We start from the raw sequence: 20,367 nt of genomic DNA on the forward strand, positions 1-20,367 counted from the left end.
ACAGACCAGACAGACCAGACAGACCAGAACACAGTGACAGACAGAACACAGTGACAGAATGAACACAGTTACAGACAGAACACAGTGACAGAATGAACACAGTGACAGAACGAACAGGGCGACAGACAGACAGAAGCGAGAAGTAATACTAATAGTTGATAAGTTACTGATTTGGTTATTCCTTCCAACACCTCCTCGTCAACTGGCTCCATTCGAACCTCCTGGAAGAAACCGGAGACTCAGTCAGTGTGTGTGTGTGTGTGTGTTTGTGTGTGTGTGTGTGTTTGTGTGTAGTTGCTTTGCCTTGCTAAGAAATACTTCAGTAATTTACATGTTTACTGCAATGTGACTCATACAAGTCAGTGACCAGTGAGAGAATTATAGAGAGATGGAGCTGGTGATAAAGAGATGGAGAGAGTTATAAAGAGATGGAGATGGAGAGAGTTATAAAGAGATGGAGAGAGTTATAAAGAGATGGAGATGGAGAGAGTTATAAAGAGATGGAGAGAGTTATAAAGAGATGGAGAGAGTTATAAAGAGATGGAGAGAGTTATAAAGAGATAGAGATGCAGAGAGTTATAACGAGATCGAGAGAGTTATAAAGAGATGGAGAGAGTTATAAAGAGATGGAGATGGAGAGAGTTATAAAGAGATGGAGAGAGTTATAAAGAGATGGAGAGAGTTATAAAGAGATGGAGAGAGTTATAAAGAGATGGAGAGAGTTATAAGGAGATGGAGAGAGTTATAAAGAGATGGAGAGAGTTATAAAGAGATGGAGAGAGTTATAAGGAGATGGAGAGTTATAAAGAGATGGAGAGAGTTATAAAGAGGTGGAGAGAGTTATGAAGAGATGGAGAGAGTTATAAAGAGATGGAGAGAGCTATAAAGAGATGGAGATGGAGAGAGTTATAAAGAGATGAAGAGAGTTATAAAGAGATGGAGAGAGTTATAAAGAGATGGAGATGGTTATAAAGAGATGGAGATGGTTATAAAGAGATGGAGAGAGTTATAAAGAGATGGAGAGAGTTATAAGGAGATGGAGATGGAGAGAGTTATAAAGAGATGGAGATGGAGAGAGTTATAAAGAGATGGAGAGAGTTATAAAGAGATGGAGAGAGTTATAAAGAGATGGAGAGAGTTATAATGAGATGGAGAGAGTTATAAAGAGATGGAGATGGAGAGAGTTATAAAGAGATGGAGAGAGTTATAAAGAGATGGAGAGAGTTATAAAGAGATGGAGATGGTTATAATGAGATGGAGAGAGTTATAAAGAGATGGAGAGAGTTATAAAGAGATGGAGATGGAGAGAGTTATAAAGAGATGGAGAGAGTTATAAAGAGATGGAGAGAGTTATAAAGAGATGGAGAGAGTTATAAAGAGATGGAGAGAGTTATAATGAGATGGAGAGAGTTATAAAGCGATGGACAGAGTTATAAAGAGATGGAGATGGAGAGAGTTATAAAGAGATGGAGAGAGTTATAAAGAGATGGAGATGGTTATAATGAGATGGAGAGAGTTATAAAGAGATGGAGAGAGTTATAAAGAGATGGAGAGAGTTATAAAGAGATGGAGATGGAGAGAGTTATAAAGAGATGGAGAGAGTTATAAAGAGATGGAGATGGTTATAATGAGATGGAGAGAGTTATAAAGAGATGGAGAGAGTTATAAAGAGATGGAGATGGAGAGAGTTATAAAGAGATGGAGAGAGTTATAAAGAGATGGAGATGGTTATAATGAGATGGAGAGAGTTATAAAGAGATGGAGAGAGTTATAAAGAGATGGAGAGAGTTATAATGAGATGGAGAGAGTTATAAAGCGATGGAGAGAGTTATAAAGAGATGGAGATGGAGAGAGTTATAAAGAGATGGAGAGAGTTATAAAGAGATGGAGAGAGTTATAAAGAGATGGAGAGAGTTATAATGAGATGGAGAGAGTTATAAAGCGATGGAGAGAGTTATAAAGAGATGGAGATGGAGAGAGTTATAAAGAGATGGAGAGAGTTATAAAGAGATGGAGAGAGTTATAAAGAGATGGAGATGGAGAGAGTTATAAAGAGATGGAGAGAGTTATAAGGAGATGGAGAGAGTTATAAAGAGATGGAGATGGTTATAATGAGATGGAGAGAGTTATAAAGAGATGGAGAGAGTTATAAAGAGATGGAGAGAGTTATAAAGAGGTGGAGATGGAGAGAGTTATAAAGAGATGTAGATGGTTATAATGAGATGGAGAGAGTTATAAAGCGATGGAGATGGTTATAAAGAGATGGAGAGAGTTATAAAGAGATGGAGATGGAGAGAGTTATAAAGAGATGGAGAGAGTTATAAAGAGATGGAGAGAGTTATAAAGAGATGGAGAGAGTTATAAAGAGATGGAGATGGAGAGAGTTATAAAGCGATGGAGAGAGTTATAAAGAGATGGAGATGGAGAGAGTTATAAAGCGATGGAGATGGTTATAAAGAAATTGGAGAGAGTTATAAAGAGATGGAGAGAGTTATAAAGAGATGGAGATGGAGAGAGTTATAAAGAGATGGAGAGAGTTATAAAGAGATGGAGAGAGTTATAAGGAGATGGAGAGAGTTATAAAGAGATGGAGATGGAGAGAGTTATAAAAAGATGGAGAGAGTTATAAAGAGATGGAGAGAGTTATAAAGAGATGGAGAGAGTTATAAAGAGATGGAGAGAGTTATAAAGAGATGGAGATGGAGAGAGTTATAAAGAGATGGAGAGAGTTATAAAGAGACGAAGAGAGTTATAAAGAGGTGGAGAGAGTTATAAAGAGAGGGAGAGAGTTATAATGAGATGGAGATGGAGAGAGTTATAAAGAGATGGAGATGGAGATAAAGAGATGGAGAGAGTTATAATGAGATGGAGATGGAGAGAGTTATAAAGAGATGGAGAGGGAGAGAGTTATAATGAGATGGAGATGGAGAGAGTTATAAAGAGATGGAGAGAGTTATAATGAGATGGAGAGAGTTATAAAGAGATGGAGATGGAGAGAGTTATAAAGAGATGGAGAGAGTTATAAAGAGATGGAGAGAGTTATAAAGAGATGGAGAGAGTTATAAAGAGATGGAGATGGAGAGAGTTATAAAGAGATGGAGAGAGTTATAAAGAGATGGAGAGAGTTATAAAGAGATGGAGAGAGTTATAAAGAGATGGAGAGAGTTATAAAGAGATGGAGAGGGAGAGAGTTATAATGAGATGGAGAGAGTTATAAAGAGATGGAGAGAGTTATAAAGAGATGGAGAGAGTTATAAAGAGAGGGAGAGAGTTATAAAGAGATGGAGATGGAGAGAGTTATAAAGAGATGGAGATGGAGAGAGTTATAAAGAGATGGAGAGAGTTATAAGGAGATGGAGAGAGTTATAAAGAGATGGAGATGGAGAGACTTATAAAGAGATGGAGATGGTTGTAAAGAGATGGAGAGAGTTATAAGGAGATGGAGATGGAGAGAGTTATAAAGAGATGGAGATGGAGAGAGTTATAAAGAGATGGAGAGAGTTATAAAGAGATGGAGATGGTTATAAAGAGATGGAGAGAGTTATAAAGAGATGGAGATGGAGAGAGTTATAAAGATATGGAGAGAGTTATAAAGAGATGGAGAGAGTTATAAAGAGATGGAGAGAGTTATAAAGAGATGGAGATGGTTATAAAGAGATGGAGAGAGTTATAAAGAGATGGAGAGAGTTATAAAGAGATGGAGATGGTTATAAAGATATGGAGAGAGTTATAAAGAGATGGAGAGAGTTATAGAGATGAAGATGGTGATAAAGAGATGGAGAGAGTTATAAAGAGATGGAGAGAGTTATAAAGAGATGGAGAGAGTTATAAAGAGATGGAGGTGGAGAGAGTTATAAAGAGATGGAGAGAGTTATAAAGAGATGGAGAGAGTTATAAAGAGATGGAGATGGAGAGAGTTATAAAGAGATGGAGAGAGTTATAAAGAGATGGAGAGAGTTATAAAGAGATGGAGAGAGTTATAAAGAGATGGAGAGAGTTATAAGGAGATGGAGAGAGTTATAAAGAGATGGAGAGAGTTATAAAGAGATGGAGAGAGTTATAAGGAGATGGAGAGAGTTATAAAGAGATGGAGAGAGTTATAAAGAGGTGGAGAGAGTTATGAAGAGATGGAGAGAGTTATAAAGAGATGGAGAGAGCTATAAAGAGATGGAGATGGAGAGAGTTATAAAGAGATGAAGAGAGTTATAAAGAGATGGAGAGAGTTATAAAGAGATGGAGATGGTTATAAAGAGATGGAGAGAGTAATAAAGAGATGGAGAGAGTTATAAAGAGATGGAGATGGAGAGAGTTATAAAGAGATGGAGATGGTTATAAAGAGATGGAGATGGTTATAAAGAGATGGAGAGAGTTATAAAGAGATGGAGAGAGTTATAAAGAGATGGAGATGGAGAGAGTTATAAAGAGATGGAGAGAGTTATAAAGAGATGGAGAGAGTTATAAAGAGATGGAGATGGAGAGAGTTATAAAGAGATGGAGAGAGTTATAAAGAGATGGAGAGAGTTATAAAGAGATGGAGATGGAGAGAGTTATAAAGAGATGGAGAGAGTTATAAAGAGATGGAGAGATTTATAAAGAGATGGAGAGAGTTATAATGAGATGGAGAGAGTTATAAAGAGATGGAGATGGAGAGAGTTATAAAGAGATGGAGAGAGTTATAAGGAGATGGAGAGAGTTATAAAGAGATGGAGAGAGTTATAAAGAGATGGAGAGAGTTATGAAGAGATGGAGAGAGTTATAAAGAGATGGAGAGAGCTATAAAGAGATGGAGATGGAGAGAGTTATAAAGAGATGAAGAGAGTTATAAAGAGATGGAGAGAGTTATAAAGAGATGGAGATGGTTATAAAGAGATGTAGAGAGTTATAAAGAGATGGAGATGGAGAGAGTTATAAAGAGATGGAGATGGTTATAAAGAGATGGAGATGGTTATAAAGAGATGGAGAGAGTTATAAAGAGATGGAGAGAGTTATAAAGAGATGGAGATGGAGAGAGTTATAAAGAGATGGAGAGAGTTATAAAGAGATGGAGAGAGTTATAAAGAGATGGAGATGGAGAGAGTTATAAAGAGATGGAGAGAGTTATAAAGAGATGGAGAGAGTTATAAAGAGATGGAGATGGAGAGAGTTATAAAGAGATGGAGAGAGTTATAAAGAGATGGAGAGAGTTATAAAGAGATGGAGAGAGTTATAAAGAGATGGAGAGAGTTATAAAGAGATGGAGAGAGTTATAAAGAGATGGAGATGGAGAGAGTTATAAAGAGATGGAGAGAGTTATAAAGAGATGGAGAGAGTTATAAAGAGATGGAGAGAGTTATAAAGAGATGGAGAGAGTTATAAAGAGATGGAGAGAGTTATAAAGAGATGGAGATGGAGAGAGTTATAAAGAGATGGAGATGGAGAGAGTTATAAAGAGATGGAGAGAGTTATAAAGAGATGGAGAGAGTTATAAAGAGATGGAGATGGAGAGAGTTATAAAGATATGGAGAGAGTTATAAAGAGATGGAGAGAGTTATAGAGATGAAGATGGTGATAAAGAGATGGAGAGAGTTATAAAGAGATGGAGAGAGTTATAAAGAGATGGAGAGAGTTATAAAGAGATGGAGAGAGTTATAAAGAGATGGAGATGGTTATAAAGAGATGGAGAGAGTTATAAAGAGATGGAGATGGAGAGAGTTATAAAGATATGGAGAGAGTTATAAAGAGATGGAGAGAGTTATAGAGATGAAGATGGTGATAAAGAGATGGAGAGAGTTATAAAGAGATGGAGAGAGTTATAAAGAGATGGAGATGGTTATAAAGAGATGGAGAGAGTTATAAAGAGATGGAGATGGAGAGAGTTATAAAGATATGGAGAGAGTTATAAAGAGATGGAGAGAGTTATAAAGAGATGGAGAGAGTTATAAAGAGATGGAGATGGTTATAAAGAGATGGAGAGAGTTATAAAGAGATGGAGAGAGTTATAAAGAGATGGAGATGGTTATAAAGATATGGAGAGAGTTATAAAGAGATGGAGAGAGTTATAGAGATGAAGATGGTGATAAAGAGATGGAGAGAGTTATAAAGAGATGGAGAGAGTTATAAAGAGATGGAGAGAGTTATAAAGAGATGGAGATGGAGAGAGTTATAAAGAGATGGAGAGAGTTATAAAGAGATGGAGAGAGTTATAAAGAGATGGAGATGGAGAGAGTTATAAAGAGATGGAGAGAGTTATAAAGAGATGGAGAGAGTTATAAAGAGATGGAGAGAGTTATAAAGAGATGGAGAGAGTTATAAGGAGATGGAGAGAGTTATAAAGAGATGGAGAGAGTTATAAAGAGATGGAGAGAGTTATAAGGAGATGGAGAGAGTTATAAAGAGATGGAGAGAGTTATAAAGAGGTGGAGAGAGTTATGAAGAGATGGAGAGAGTTATAAAGAGATGGAGAGAGCTATAAAGAGATGGAGATGGAGAGAGTTATAAAGAGATGAAGAGAGTTATAAAGAGATGGAGAGAGTTATAAAGAGATGGAGATGGTTATAAAGAGATGGAGAGAGTAATAAAGAGATGGAGAGAGTTATAAAGAGATGGAGATGGAGAGAGTTATAAAGAGATGGAGATGGTTATAAAGAGATGGAGATGGTTATAAAGAGATGGAGAGAGTTATAAAGAGATGGAGAGAGTTATAAAGAGATGGAGATGGAGAGAGTTATAAAGAGAGGGAGAGAGTTATAAAGAGATGGAGAGAGTTATAAAGAGATGGAGATGGAGAGAGTTATAAAGAGATGGAGAGAGTTATAAAGAGATGGAGAGAGTTATAAAGAGATGGAGATGGAGAGAGTTATAAAGAGATGGAGAGAGTTATAAAGAGATGGAGAGATTTATAAAGAGATGGAGAGAGTTATAATGAGATGGAGAGAGTTATAAAGAGATGGAGATGGAGAGAGTTATAAAGAGATGGAGAGAGTTATAAGGAGATGGAGAGAGTTATAAAGAGATGGAGAGAGTTATAAAGAGATGGAGAGAGTTATGAAGAGATGGAGAGAGTTATAAAGAGATGGAGAGAGCTATAAAGAGATGGAGATGGAGAGAGTTATAAAGAGATGAAGAGAGTTATAAAGAGATGGAGAGAGTTATAAAGAGATGGAGATGGTTATAAAGAGATGTAGAGAGTTATAAAGAGATGGAGATGGAGAGAGTTATAAAGAGATGGAGATGGTTATAAAGAGATGGAGATGGTTATAAAGAGATGGAGAGAGTTATAAAGAGATGGAGAGAGTTATAAAGAGATGGAGATGGAGAGAGTTATAAAGAGATGGAGAGAGTTATAAAGAGATGGAGAGAGTTATAAAGAGATGGAGATGGAGAGAGTTATAAAGAGATGGAGAGAGTTATAAAGAGATGGAGAGAGTTATAAAGAGATGGAGATGGAGAGAGTTATAAAGAGATGGAGAGAGTTATAAAGAGATGGAGAGAGTTATAAAGAGATGGAGAGAGTTATAAAGAGATGGAGAGAGTTATAAAGAGATGGAGAGAGTTATAAAGAGATGGAGATGGAGAGAGTTATAAAGAGATGGAGATGGAGAGAGTTATAAAGAGATGGAGAGAGTTATAAAGAGATGGAGATGGAGAGAGTTATAAAGAGATGGAGAGAGTTATAAAGAGATGGAGAGAGTTATAAAGAGATGGAGAGAGTTATAAAGAGATGGAGAGAGTTATAAAGAGATGGAGAGAGTTATAAAGAGATGGAGATGGAGAGAGTTATAAAGAGATGGAGATGGAGAGAGTTATAAAGAGATGGAGAGAGTTATAAAGAGATGGAGAGAGTTATAAAGAGATGGAGATGGAGAGAGTTATAAAGATATGGAGAGAGTTATAAAGAGATGGAGAGAGTTATAGAGATGAAGATGGTGATAAAGAGATGGAGAGAGTTATAAAGAGATGGAGAGAGTTATAAAGAGATGGAGAGAGTTATAAAGAGATGGAGAGAGTTATAAAGAGATGGAGATGGTTATAAAGAGATGGAGAGAGTTATAAAGAGATGGAGATGGAGAGAGTTATAAAGATATGGAGAGAGTTATAAAGAGATGGAGAGAGTTATAGAGATGAAGATGGTGATAAAGAGATGGAGAGAGTTATAAAGAGATGGAGAGAGTTATAAAGAGATGGAGATGGTTATAAAGAGATGGAGAGAGTTATAAAGAGATGGAGAGAGTTATAAAGAGATGGAGATGGAGAGAGTTATAAAGAGATGGAGAGAGTTATAAGGAGATGGAGAGAGTTATAAAGAGATGGAGATGGTTATAAAGAGATGGAGATGGTTATAAAGAGATGGAGAGAGTTATAAAGATAAGGATATTGAGGGAATAAAACCAGAGCGAGAGGATGGAATAGGGCGCTGTATATTTTCCATGTACCTTTTTCTCTAGCCGGTCAATAAGCTTCTGGAGTCTGTTGACCTGAGTCATCCATTGGTTGTCCTCGTCATACAGACCTGGCAGAGTGGGAGCAGAACACACCCACAATGCATTGGCACGTTTCCTCTGACATGGGGTAATCGGATGTAACTCAACTCAGTTGGAATAGAATAATGCTGCTTGGGCTGTGTGTGCGTGTCCATATGTCCGTGTGCGTGTGTGTGTGTGTGCGTACTCTAATTCTCTGGACCATTGACATCCAATGACTCGATGTAGACAGATACAGCTTCTAATTCAGTTTGAAACACTAGTTCTAAAACACGTGGACATGTTAATTAGTGAATATAATCTGATTAAAATAGGATCATGATTAAAGTAGAAGAAAAAAAGACAATCAGTCATACTGAGTCACCAGCTGGTCCTACAGTATACCAGTCAGACTGAGTCACCATCTGGTCCTACAGTATACCAGTCAGACTGAGTCACCAGCTGGTCCTGTAGTATACCAGTCAGACTGAGTCACCAGCTGGTCCTACAGTATACCAGTCAGACTGAGTCACCAGCTGGTCCAGCAGTATACCAGTCAGACTGAGTCACCAGCTGGTCCTACGGTATACCAGTCAGACTGAGTCACCAGCTGGTCCTGCAGTATACCAGTCAGACTGAGTCACCAGCTGGTCCTACGGTATACCAGTCAGACTGAGTCACCAGCTGGTCCTGCGGTATACTAGTCAGACTGAGTCACCAGCTGGTCCTACAGTATACCAGTCAGACTGAGTCACCAGCTGGTCCTACAGTATACCAGTCAGACTGAGTCACCAGCTGGTCCTGTAGTATACCAGTCAGACTGAGTCACCAGCTGGTCCTACAGTATACCAGTCAGACTGAGTCACCAGCTGGTCCAGCAGTATACCAGTCAGACTGAGTCACCAGCTGGTCCTACGGTATACCAGTCAGACTGAGTCACCAGCTGGTCCTACAGTATACCAGTCAGACTGAGTCACCAGCTGGTCCTGTAGTATACCAGTCAGACTGAGTCACCAGCTGGTCCTGCAGTATACCAGTCAGACTGAGGCACCAGCTGGTCCTACAGTATACCAGTCATACTGAGTCACCAGCTGGTCCTACAGTATACCAGTCAGACTGAGTCACCAGCTAGTCCTACAGTATACCAGTCAGACTGAGTCACCAGCTGGTCCTACAGTATACCAGTCAGACTGAGTCACCAGCTGGTCCTGCGGTATACCAGTCAGACTGAGTCACCAGCTGGTCCTGCAGTATACCAGTCAGACTGAGTCACCAGCTGGTCCTACAGTATACCAGTCAGACTGAGTCACCAGCTGGTCCTACAGTATACCAGTCAGACTGAGTCAACCGCTGGTTCTGCAGTATACCAGTCAGACTGAGTCACCAGCTGGTCCTACAGCATACCAGTCAGACTGAGTCACAGACCGTGTGTGTGTGTGTGGGTGTGTGCGTGCGTGCGTGCGTGCGTGCGTGCGTGCGTGTGTGTGTGTACCTTAGTTGACCAGGCTGAGTCACCAGCTGGTCCTACAGTATACCAGTCAGACTGAGTCACAGACCGTGTGTGTGTGTGTGTGTGTGTGTGTGTGTGTGTGTGTGTGTGTGTGTGTGTGTGTGTGTGTGTGTGTGTGTGTGTGTGTGTGTGTGTGTGTGTGTGTGTGTGTGTGTGTGTGTGTGTGTGTCTGTGTACCTGAGTTGACCAGGCTGAGTAGTGGGTTGTTAGGAGACAAGCTGTTGTTTCTTTGAAGCCTTCGGTTGGATCTTCTCCCTGACCACTGGATGGACAGCACATCAGGCTTCACTGGGCCTCGTCTGGGGAACACACACAGGGAGAGGTCAGGAACCTTTCCCCGATACCACCCACAGATATACAGTATACACACACAGGGAGAAGTCAGGAACCTTTCCCCGATACCACCCACAGATATACAGTATATACACACAGGGAGAAGTCAGGAACCTTTCCCCGATACCACCCACAGATATACAGTATATACACACAGGGAGAGGTCAGGAACCTATCCCCGATACCACCCACAGATATACAGTATATACACACAGGGAGAGGTCAGGAACCTTTCCCCGATACCACCCACAGATATACAGTATACACACACAGGGAGAAGTCAGGAACCTTTCCCCGATACCACCCACAGATATACAGTATATGCACACACACACGCAGGCACACACACACACACACACACACAGCTCTCGGCTGTCTACGACATCATGGGAGGTGAAGGCATAATAGTCCTGAGTTAACACTGCCAAAGGGAAACGGCCTGGATTAACAATGCCAAAGGGGACAATCCTGGATTAACACTGCCAAAGGGAATAGTCCTGGATTAACACTGCCAAAGGGAATAGTCCTGGATTAACACTGCCAAAGGGAATAGTCCTGGATTAACACTGCCAAAGGGAACAGCCTTGGATTAACACTACTAAAGGGAATAGTCCTGGATTAACACTGCCAAAGGGAATAGTCCTGGATTAACACTGCCAAAGGGAATAGTCCTGGATTAACACTGCCAAAGGGAACAGTCCTGGATTAACACTGCCAAGGGGAATAGTCCTGGATTAACACTGCCAAAGGGAATAGTCCTGGATTAACACTGCCTAAGGGAATAGTCCTGGATTAACACTGCCAAAGGGAATAGTCCTGGATTAACACTGCCAAAGGGGACAGTCCTGGATAAACACTGCCAAAGGGAATAGTCCTGGATTAACACTGCCAAAGGGGACAGTCCTGGATTAACACTGCCAAAGGGAACAGCCTTGGATTAACACTGCCAAAGGGAACAGCCTTGGATTAACACTGCCAAAGGGAATAGTCCTGGATTAACACTGCCAAAGGGAATTGTCCTGGATTAACACTGCCAAAGGGAATAGTCCTGGATTAACACTGCCAAAGGGGACAGTCCTGGATTAACACTGCCAAAGGGAACAGCCTTGGATTAACACTGCCAAAGGGAACAGCCTTGGATTAACACTGCCAAAGGGAATAGTCCTGGATTAACAATGCCAAAGGGAATTGTCCTGGATTAACACTGCCAGAGGTAATAGTCCTGGATTAACACTGCCAAAGGGAATAGTCCTGGATTAACACTGCCAAAGGGAATTGTCCTGGATTAACACTGCCAAGGGGAATAGTCCTGGATTAACACTGCCTAAGGGAATAGTCCTGGATTAACACTGCCAAAGAGAACAGCCTTGGATTAACACTGCCAAAGGGAACAGTCCTGGATTAACACTGCCAAAGGGAATAGTCATGGATTAACACTGCCAAATGGAAAAGTCCTGGATTAACACTGCCAAAGGGAAACGGCCTGGATTAACACTGCCAAAGGGAATAGTCATGGATTAACACTGCCAAAGGGAATAGTCATGGATTAACACTGCCAAATGGAAAAATCCTGGATTAACACTGCCAAAGGGAATAGTCATGGATTAACACTGCCAAAGGGAAAAATCCTGGATTAACACTGCCAAAGGGAAACGGCCTGGATTAACACTGCCAAGGGGAATAGTCCTGGATTAACACTGCAAAAGGGAATAGTCCTGGATTAACACTGCAAAAGGGAATAGTCCTGGATTAACACTGCCAAGGGGGACAGTCCTGGATTAACACTGCCAAAGGGAAACGGCCTGGATTAACACTGCCAAAGGGAATAGGTCTGGATTAACACTGCCAAGGGGAATAGTCCTGGATTAACACTGCCAAGGGGAATAGTCCTGGATTAACACTGCCAAAGGGGACAGTCCTGGATTAACACTGCCAAAGGGAATAGTCCTGGATTAACACTGCCAAAGTGAATAGTCCTGGATTAACACTGCCAAGGGGAATACTCCTGGATTAACACTGCCAAAGGGAATAGTCCTGGATTAACACTGCCAAAGGGGACAGTCCTGGATTAACACTGCCAAAGGGAATAGTCCTGGATTAACACTGCCAAGGGGAATAGTCCTGGATTAACACTGCCAAAGGGAATAGTCCTGGATTAACACTGCCAAATGGAATAGTCCTGGATTAACAATGCCAAAGGGGACAGTCCTGGATTAACACTGCCAAAGGGAATAGTCCTGGATTAACACTGCCAAGGGGAATAGTCCTGGATTAACACTGCCAAAGGGAATAGTCCTGGATTAACACTGCCAAAGGGAATAGTCCTGGATTAACACTGCCAAAGAGAACAGCCTTGGATTAACACTGCCAAAGGGAAAAATCCTGGATTAACACTGCCAAGGGGAATAATCCTGGATTAACACTGCCTAAGGGAATAGTCCTGGATTAACACTGCCAAATGGAATAGTCCTGGATTAACAATGCCAAAGGGGACAGTCCTGGATTAACACTGCCAAAGGGAATAGTCCTGGATTAACACTGCCAAGGGGAATAGTCCTGGATTAACACTGCCAAAGGGAATAGTCCTGGATTAACACTGCCAAAGGGAATAGTCCTGGATTAACACTGCCAAAGAGAACAGCCTTGGATTAACACTGCCAAAGGGAAAAATCCTGGATTAACACTGCCAAGGGGAATAATCCTGGATTAACACTGCCTAAGGGAATAGTCCTGGATTAACACTGCCAAAGGGAAAAATCCTGGATTAACACTGCCAAAGGGAATAGTCCTGGATTAACACTGCCAAGGGGAAGAGTCCTGGATTAACACTGCCAAAGGGGACAGTCCTGGATTAACACTGCCAAAGGGAACAGCCTTGGATTAACACTGCCAAAGGGGACAGTCCTGGATTAACACTGCCAAAGGGAACAACCTTGGATTAACACTGCCAAAGGGGACAGACTTGGATTAACACTGCCAAGGGGAATAGTCCTGGATTAACACTGCCAAAGGGAATAGTCCTGGATTAACACTGCCAAAGGGAATAGTCCTGGATTAACACTGCCAAAGGGAACAGTCCTGGATTAACACTGCCAAGGGGAATAGTCCTGGATTAATACTGCCTAAGGGAATAGTCCTGGATTAACACTGCCAAAGGGGACAGCCTTGGATTAACACTGCCAAAGGGAATAGTCCTGGATTAACACTGCCAAAGGGGACAGTCCTGGATTAACACTGCCAAAGGGAATAGTCCTGGATAAACACTGCCAAGGGGAATAGTCCTGGATTAACACTGCCAAGGGGGACAGTCCTGGATTAACACTGCCAAAGGGGACAGTCCTGGATTAACACTGCCAAAGGGGACATCCTTGGATTAACACTGCCAAAGAGAACATCCTTGGATTAACACTGCCAAAGGGAATAGTCCTGGATTAACACTGCCAAAGAGATCAATAGCCTTTTGGAGGGGAGGGATGGGAGAGAGAGTGTCATAAATACCTAACTTTATTTCACGATGCTCTTTGGCTGTATAAGAGACCTGCCTCTGACGTCAGACAGACTGTGATTGGAAGGGTTACTCCGACAACAGACTGTGATCGGACGCTCTCTCTGCACAACACATCGTCCCGGGCCAATTGCATTTTCTGAGATGAGTCTCTAGAAGCGCAGGGACTGAGTCCCAAATGGCACCCTATTCCCTATATAGTTCTGACCAGTTCCCATAGGGCTCTACAGGAAATAGGGTGCCATTTGGGACACAGCAGGGTCTCAGCCACCTGGCTAACTAACTAGCCTCAAACCCAGCCAGCAGCAAACACATCCCCTAACTAGCCTCAAACCCAGCCAGCAGTAAACACATCCCCTAACTAGCCGTAAACCCAGCCAGCAGCAAACACATCCCCTAACTAGCCTCAAACCCAGCCAGCAGCAAACACATCCTCTAACTAGCCTCAAACCCAGCCAGCAGTAAACACATCCCCTAACTAGCCTCAAACCCAGCCAGCAGCAAACACATCCCCTAACTAGCCTCAAACCCAGCCAGCAGCAAACACATCCCCTAACTAGCCGTAAACCCAGCCAGTAGTAAAAACATCCCCTAACTAGCCGTAAACCCAGACAGTAGTAAACACATCCTCTAACTAGCCTTAAACCCAGCCAGCAGTAAAAACATCAGTTTGCCAAAAGGCACTTAAAGACCATGAGCAACATAATTTTTTGGTCTGATGAAACCAAGATTGAACTCTTTGGCCTGAACGCCAAGCGTCACGTCTAGAGGAAACCTGGCACCATCCCTACGGTGAAGCATGGTGGTGGCAGCATCATGCTGTGGGGATGTTTTTCAGTGGCAGGGAGACTAGTTAGGATCGAGGGAAAGATGAACGGAGCAAAGTACAGACAGACAACACAGGAGTGGCTTCGGGACAAGTGTCTGAATGTCCTTGAGTGGCCCAGCCAGAGCCCGAGACTTGAACCCAATCAAACATCTCTGGAGAGACCTGAAAATAGCTGTGCAGGGACACTTCCCATCCAACCTGATAGAGCTTGAGAAGACCTGCAGAGAAGAATGGGAGAAACTCCCCAAATACAGGTGTGCCAAGCTTGTAGCGTCATACCGAAAAAGACTTGAGGCTGTAATTGCTGCCAAAGGTGCTTCAACAAAGTACTGAGTAAAGGGTTTGAATACTTATGTGAATGCCACATTTCCATGTTGTTCTTTATACATAATTTTGCAACAATTTATTTTATTTTTGATTATGGGTTATTGTGTGTAGATTGATGAGGGGAAACAAACCATTTAATCCATTTTACAACAAGGCTGTAACGTAAACAAAATGGGGAAAAAGTCAAGGGGGTCTGAATACTTTCTGAATGCACTGTATTCTATACCAGCTACAGGCACAGGCTCTCGCAGTATAAACCAAACCTGGGAACCCATGCTACACCGAATGGAATCTTCAAACATCAATGTTTAGCCAAACAGGGAACATGTCTGTTTTCTCTAGGTGTACTGTAATATTAAATGTAAATTGAAGCCCCGAGGGAAATAGTGAAGGACTTAGCTGGTATTTCTGTGGCTATATGGATCCATGGGGAAAAGCTCACTAGTTGCTATTAATGAACAGATTTGACTTGAAGCTAAGAGCTGGGGAAGAACATAAATTATCCACCTGGATTTTCTGGAGTTGAATTTTAAGCAGCAAAAGCATTACAGAAACAGCAGCATTAGTTTTTCCATAGAGGTATATAATGTATACCGTATTCCAGAGTCTGAATGTGAGGTGCGATATGATCCCAAAAAACCAAATGTAAAGGCTCAACAACTTCCAACTTCACTTCAAATCCATGAAGACATTAAATGATGATGTTAAACATGAATTGATCGAGACTGGCAGCCTCTGAAGCGTGTCAAATAGCAGGATATGACGATCTAACCTCTAAACATTAGTCGTGTGTCTATGTAATTATTAGTCTGAATGAGATGAACCCAACGTAGACAGATGTAACAGAAACACCTGAAACTAGATCCTCTAGATACATGACTAGAAGAAGAAAACGGAGGGGGAGGTTCTCTTCTGTTCAACCAATCCATTAAATGTGTAGAAGGAGTTAACATGGAGTGGTGCCTTGTTAACGTCCAAAAGAGGAAGTCGAGTCACATGCTCTCTTACAGCTCTCTTTTCATTGCCCCTGAAAATTGGGAACATCCGCTTGTTGGAGACTCGGCGGAGGCCAGAATGAGATGGAACCAGCCTCTCTCCACGGCAGGATGTGGAGAATCCATGATGGATGCTGTGAGAGAAGTACTGCCACTGTGGCACTCTCAGACCCAGGTTAAAATTGTATTTGTTTTCTATGCAATACTTTTTCTGCGCTTGGTTGAGCTTGCCTGGCACAGTGAAACCAGTAGAAAAGTATTGCCCATCTGACTCTTAATGTAGGCTTAATCAAAAGCTTAACGTATTTAAAAAACTAAATGAATACTACACTGAACAAAAATATGAACGCAACATGCAACAATTTCAAAGACTTTACTGTTACAGTTCGTATAAGAAAATCTGAAAATCAGTCAATTGAAATCAATTCATAATTCCCTAATCTGTAAGGAGACGAGAAGCAAATACAGGTAGTGAACATTTAAGCAGCAGTGGTTAGAGCGATGGGCCAGAAACCGAAACATCAATCCAGAGCACCCCAAACATGCTCAATGGGTGACATTTCTGGTGAGTATGCAGGCCATGGAAGAACTGGGACATTTTCATCTTCCAGGATTTTATGTACAGATCCTTGTGACATGGAGCCGTACATTATCATGCTGAAACATGAGGTGATGGTGGCAGAAGAATGGAACGACAACGGGGCATCAGGATCTCGTCACGGTTTCTCTGTGCATTCAATGACCTTTGATAAAATGCAACTGTTTTTGTTGGCCGTAGCTCAATTGTGTTTGTTGTCTGTAGTTTATACCAGCCCCATACCATAACCCCACCGCAACCATGAGGCACTCTGTTCACAACGTTGACATCAGCAAACCACTGATGTTGGAGGCAGCTTATGGCAGAGAATTGAACATTAAATTCTCTGGCAACAGCTCTGGTGGACATTCCTGCAGTCAGCATGCCAATTGCACGCTCCCTCAAAACTCGAGATGTCTGTGGCATTCTGTTGTGTGACAAAACTTCACATTTTAGAGTGGCCTTTGATTGTCCCCAGCACAAGGTGCACCTGTGTAATGACCATGCTGTTTAATTAGCTTCTTGATATGCCACAACTGTCAGATGGATGGATTATCTTGGCAAAGGAGAAATGCTCACTAACATGGATGGAAACAAACATTTGATAGAAATAAGCTTTTTTGTGCGTATGGAACATTTTTCAGGCAAATTTTATTTCAGCTCATGAAACATGGGACCAACACCTTACATGTTGCATTTCTGTTTTTTGTTCAGTGTAGTTCGATTTTATTTATTATTATTTATTTATTTGAGTATTTGAACCCATCCAGGTCTGTGGAGCGCTGCATCTCTCAGTACCAGTGACACTAGGTAGCCGTGGGCTGGCGTCACTTAAAATTATCCTCAGACGACAATAGGTTAGGCACGATACGATGCACTGATTTCGCCCCACGGTTGTTTGTGTGACGCTGCTGCTTAAACTATGGCCATCATCATGTGATATACAGTATGTATACTAAACAGCATTTAAATATGTGAATGAAAGTGAATATATGTGAATATGTGACCGACCGGCTCAAATCGGTCTAATGTAGCGACATTTGCCATTTTTTTTTTTTTTTTTTTTACAATGGATAAAAGTAAAGACTCAGAGCTACAAAATTGTAGATAATACACTACAGTTGAGGAACAATGGGAAAGTAATTTTGCTTTGAAAGTTGATATACTTGTAAACTCACTTTTGAGAAAATGGCCTTTGAATGTTTTGGTACTACTACTGGAGAGCTCTTCTTTGTCTACACCCATTCAGCATCATTCAAACCCTGTTAAGCTTTAGCCCCACCCGTCTCTTTAAAACTTCTTAGAGCTAGAGGTCCCTCTAGCGGGACAACTTCCGGTGAAACTGGAGGGCGCGCAATTCAAATAAATAATCATAAATATTATGGATTTGAAACATGTACTGTCTGTACATATAAGTGTCTTATATCGGCTGAAAGCTTAAATTAAATTATTATAATCTAACTGCACTGGCCGATTTACAGCGGAGCTATTACAGTGAAAACATGCCATGCAATTGTTTGAGAACGGCGCCCCACATCAAAATATTTTTCCACCGGCACAGGTTTCATAAATTCACAAATAACGATTAAATATTCACTTACTTTTTGAAAATCTTCTTCTGATTTGTCATGCAAAGGGTCCCAGCTATAAAATGTACTGTCGTTTTGTTAGATAAAATCCTTCTTTCTATCCCCCCAAAAAAAGTATGTTTTAGTTGGCGCCATCGATTTGAGTAATCCACTCGTTCAACTTGCAGAGAAAGGAATTCAAAATCGACCCCTAAACTTTGTTTCAACAAGTCAAAAAACTTTTCTATTTACTCCTCAGATGCTCTGAAATCGGTGTAGATGGCCAGACAGAATTTACAAACACACCCGAAATATTTACTTGCAGAGTAGATTCTTTTGTTAAGACATGTAGCTAGCTATGTAAACAATGAACCATAATCTCAACTCATGACATTACTGCCCTGCATGAATCTGCAGGTAGCTAACCAACCACATTCAATGTTAGCTAGCTAACCAACCAGGTTCAATGTCAGCTAGCTAAAATTAAGCTGCAAGAAAAATGGCTCTGAGATACAAATAATACACAGATCATACACGTAACGTTAGCTAGCCAGCTAGCCAGCTAACGTTAGCTAGATAGCTAAGAGTACCCTTTAACTTGAAATTAAACCACTTTCTGTCAAAATTCGAAAATGTGTAATATCTGAAAATAGCTAGCTAGAATATCTTTCCCATATACATCATTCATGGATGGAAGCGTCTCCTGTCTGATGCAATGCATGGTTGCCCTCTAGTTTGATGATGTAATCCAGACTGGTGTTTTCTCCGTCTCCTTAGCTGTCATTCTCAAATTCCACTGAAGTGGGGAGCAGTTTTACTACACAATACAATGTTTTTAAAATCAGCGTTAGAAGAAATACTGACAAATAGACAGAAGCGTGCTATATGGCAGACCAATCATAACTCGTCTCTCGGGCATGTCCAGCCCACTCATTATCTCAGAATATCATGGTAGCAGGAAGATTGCCGCCTTTTTCTGGCTAAACCAACTGGAATCGTTATTTAACAATTTTATTCGTATTTAAAAATGTATATATATTTAAACTTTATTTAACAAGTACATTAAGAACACATTCTAATTCACAATGACCTCCTACACCGGCCAAACCCGGATGATGCTGGGCGAATTGTGCACCGCCCTATGTGACTCCCAATCACGGCTGGTTGTGATACAGCCTGGATTCAAACCAGAGCTGTACCCGGTCTTTGAACTACTCACCTCTGGGCGCAGGTACAGGGCACCCCTCGGCAGGAAAAACAGAAGTAGACAATAATTTGAACCAGGAGTGATATTTCTACTAAATAGCTTGATGTTCCTATCCACCAAGTAAGACCAGCAGGCTAATGTTCCTATAGACTCAGTAAGACCAGCAGGCTAATGTTCCTATAGATCCAGTAAGACCAGCAGGCTAATGTTCCTATAGACCCAGTAAGGCCAGCAGGCTAATGTTCCTATAGACTCAGTAAGACCAGCAGGCTAATGTTCCTTTAGACCCAGTAAGACCAGCAGTCTAATGTTCCTATAGACTCAGTAAGGCCAGCAGGCTAATGTTCCTATAGACTCAGTAAGGCCAGCAGGCTAATGTTCCTATCCACTCAGTAAGACCAGCAGGCTAATGTTCCTATAGACCCAGTAAGGCCAGCAGGCTAATGTTCCTATAGACTCAGTAAGACCAGCAGGCTAATGTTCCTATCCACCCAGTAAGACCAGCAGGCTAATGTTCCTATAGACCCAGTAAGGCCAGCAGGCTAATGTTCCTATAGACTCAGTAAGACCAGCAGGCTAATGTTCCTATAGACCCAGTAAGGCCAGCAGGCTACTGTTCCTATAGACTCAGTAAGACCAGCAGTCTAATGTTCCTATAGACTCAGTAAGGCCAGCAGGCTAATGTTCCTATAGACTCAGTAAGACCAGCAGTCTAATGTTCCTATAGACTCAGTAAGGCCAGCAGGCTAATGTTCCTATAGACTCAGTAAGGCCAGCAGGCTAATGTTCCTATCCACTCAGTAAGACCAGCAGGCTAATGTTCCTATAGACCCAGTAAGGCCAGCAGGCTAATGTTCCTATAGACTCAGTAAGACCAGCAGTCTAATGTTCCTATAGACTCAGTAAGGCCAGCAGGCTAATGTTCCTATAGACTCAGTAAGACCAGCAGTCTAATGTTCCTATAGACTCAGTAAGACCAGCAGGCTAATGTTCCTATCCACTCAGTAAGACCAGCAGGCTAATGTTCCTATAGACTCAGTAAGGCCAGCAGGCTAATGTTCCTATAGACTCAGTAAGG

At 41.4% G+C, this 20,367-nt stretch overlaps 1 protein-coding gene across 1 annotated transcript in view; it reads right to left on the minus strand.

Annotated features, from left to right (window-relative positions):
- The window catches only part of necab1 (N-terminal EF-hand calcium binding protein 1), a gene marked incomplete in the record, with an annotated part of 92,872 nt that overhangs the window by 17,109 nt on the left and 55,396 nt on the right, over positions 1-20,367 (minus strand). The window contains 3 exon segments of the mRNA XM_055877390.1: positions 168-221; positions 8,412-8,488; positions 10,126-10,247. Coding sequence (XP_055733365.1) covers positions 168-221; positions 8,412-8,488; positions 10,126-10,247 — 253 coding nt within the window.

Source organism: Salvelinus fontinalis, chromosome 22 (genome assembly GCF_029448725.1).
Source record: "Salvelinus fontinalis isolate EN_2023a chromosome 22, ASM2944872v1, whole genome shotgun sequence".
NCBI lineage: Eukaryota > Metazoa > Chordata > Actinopteri > Salmoniformes > Salmonidae > Salvelinus > Salvelinus fontinalis.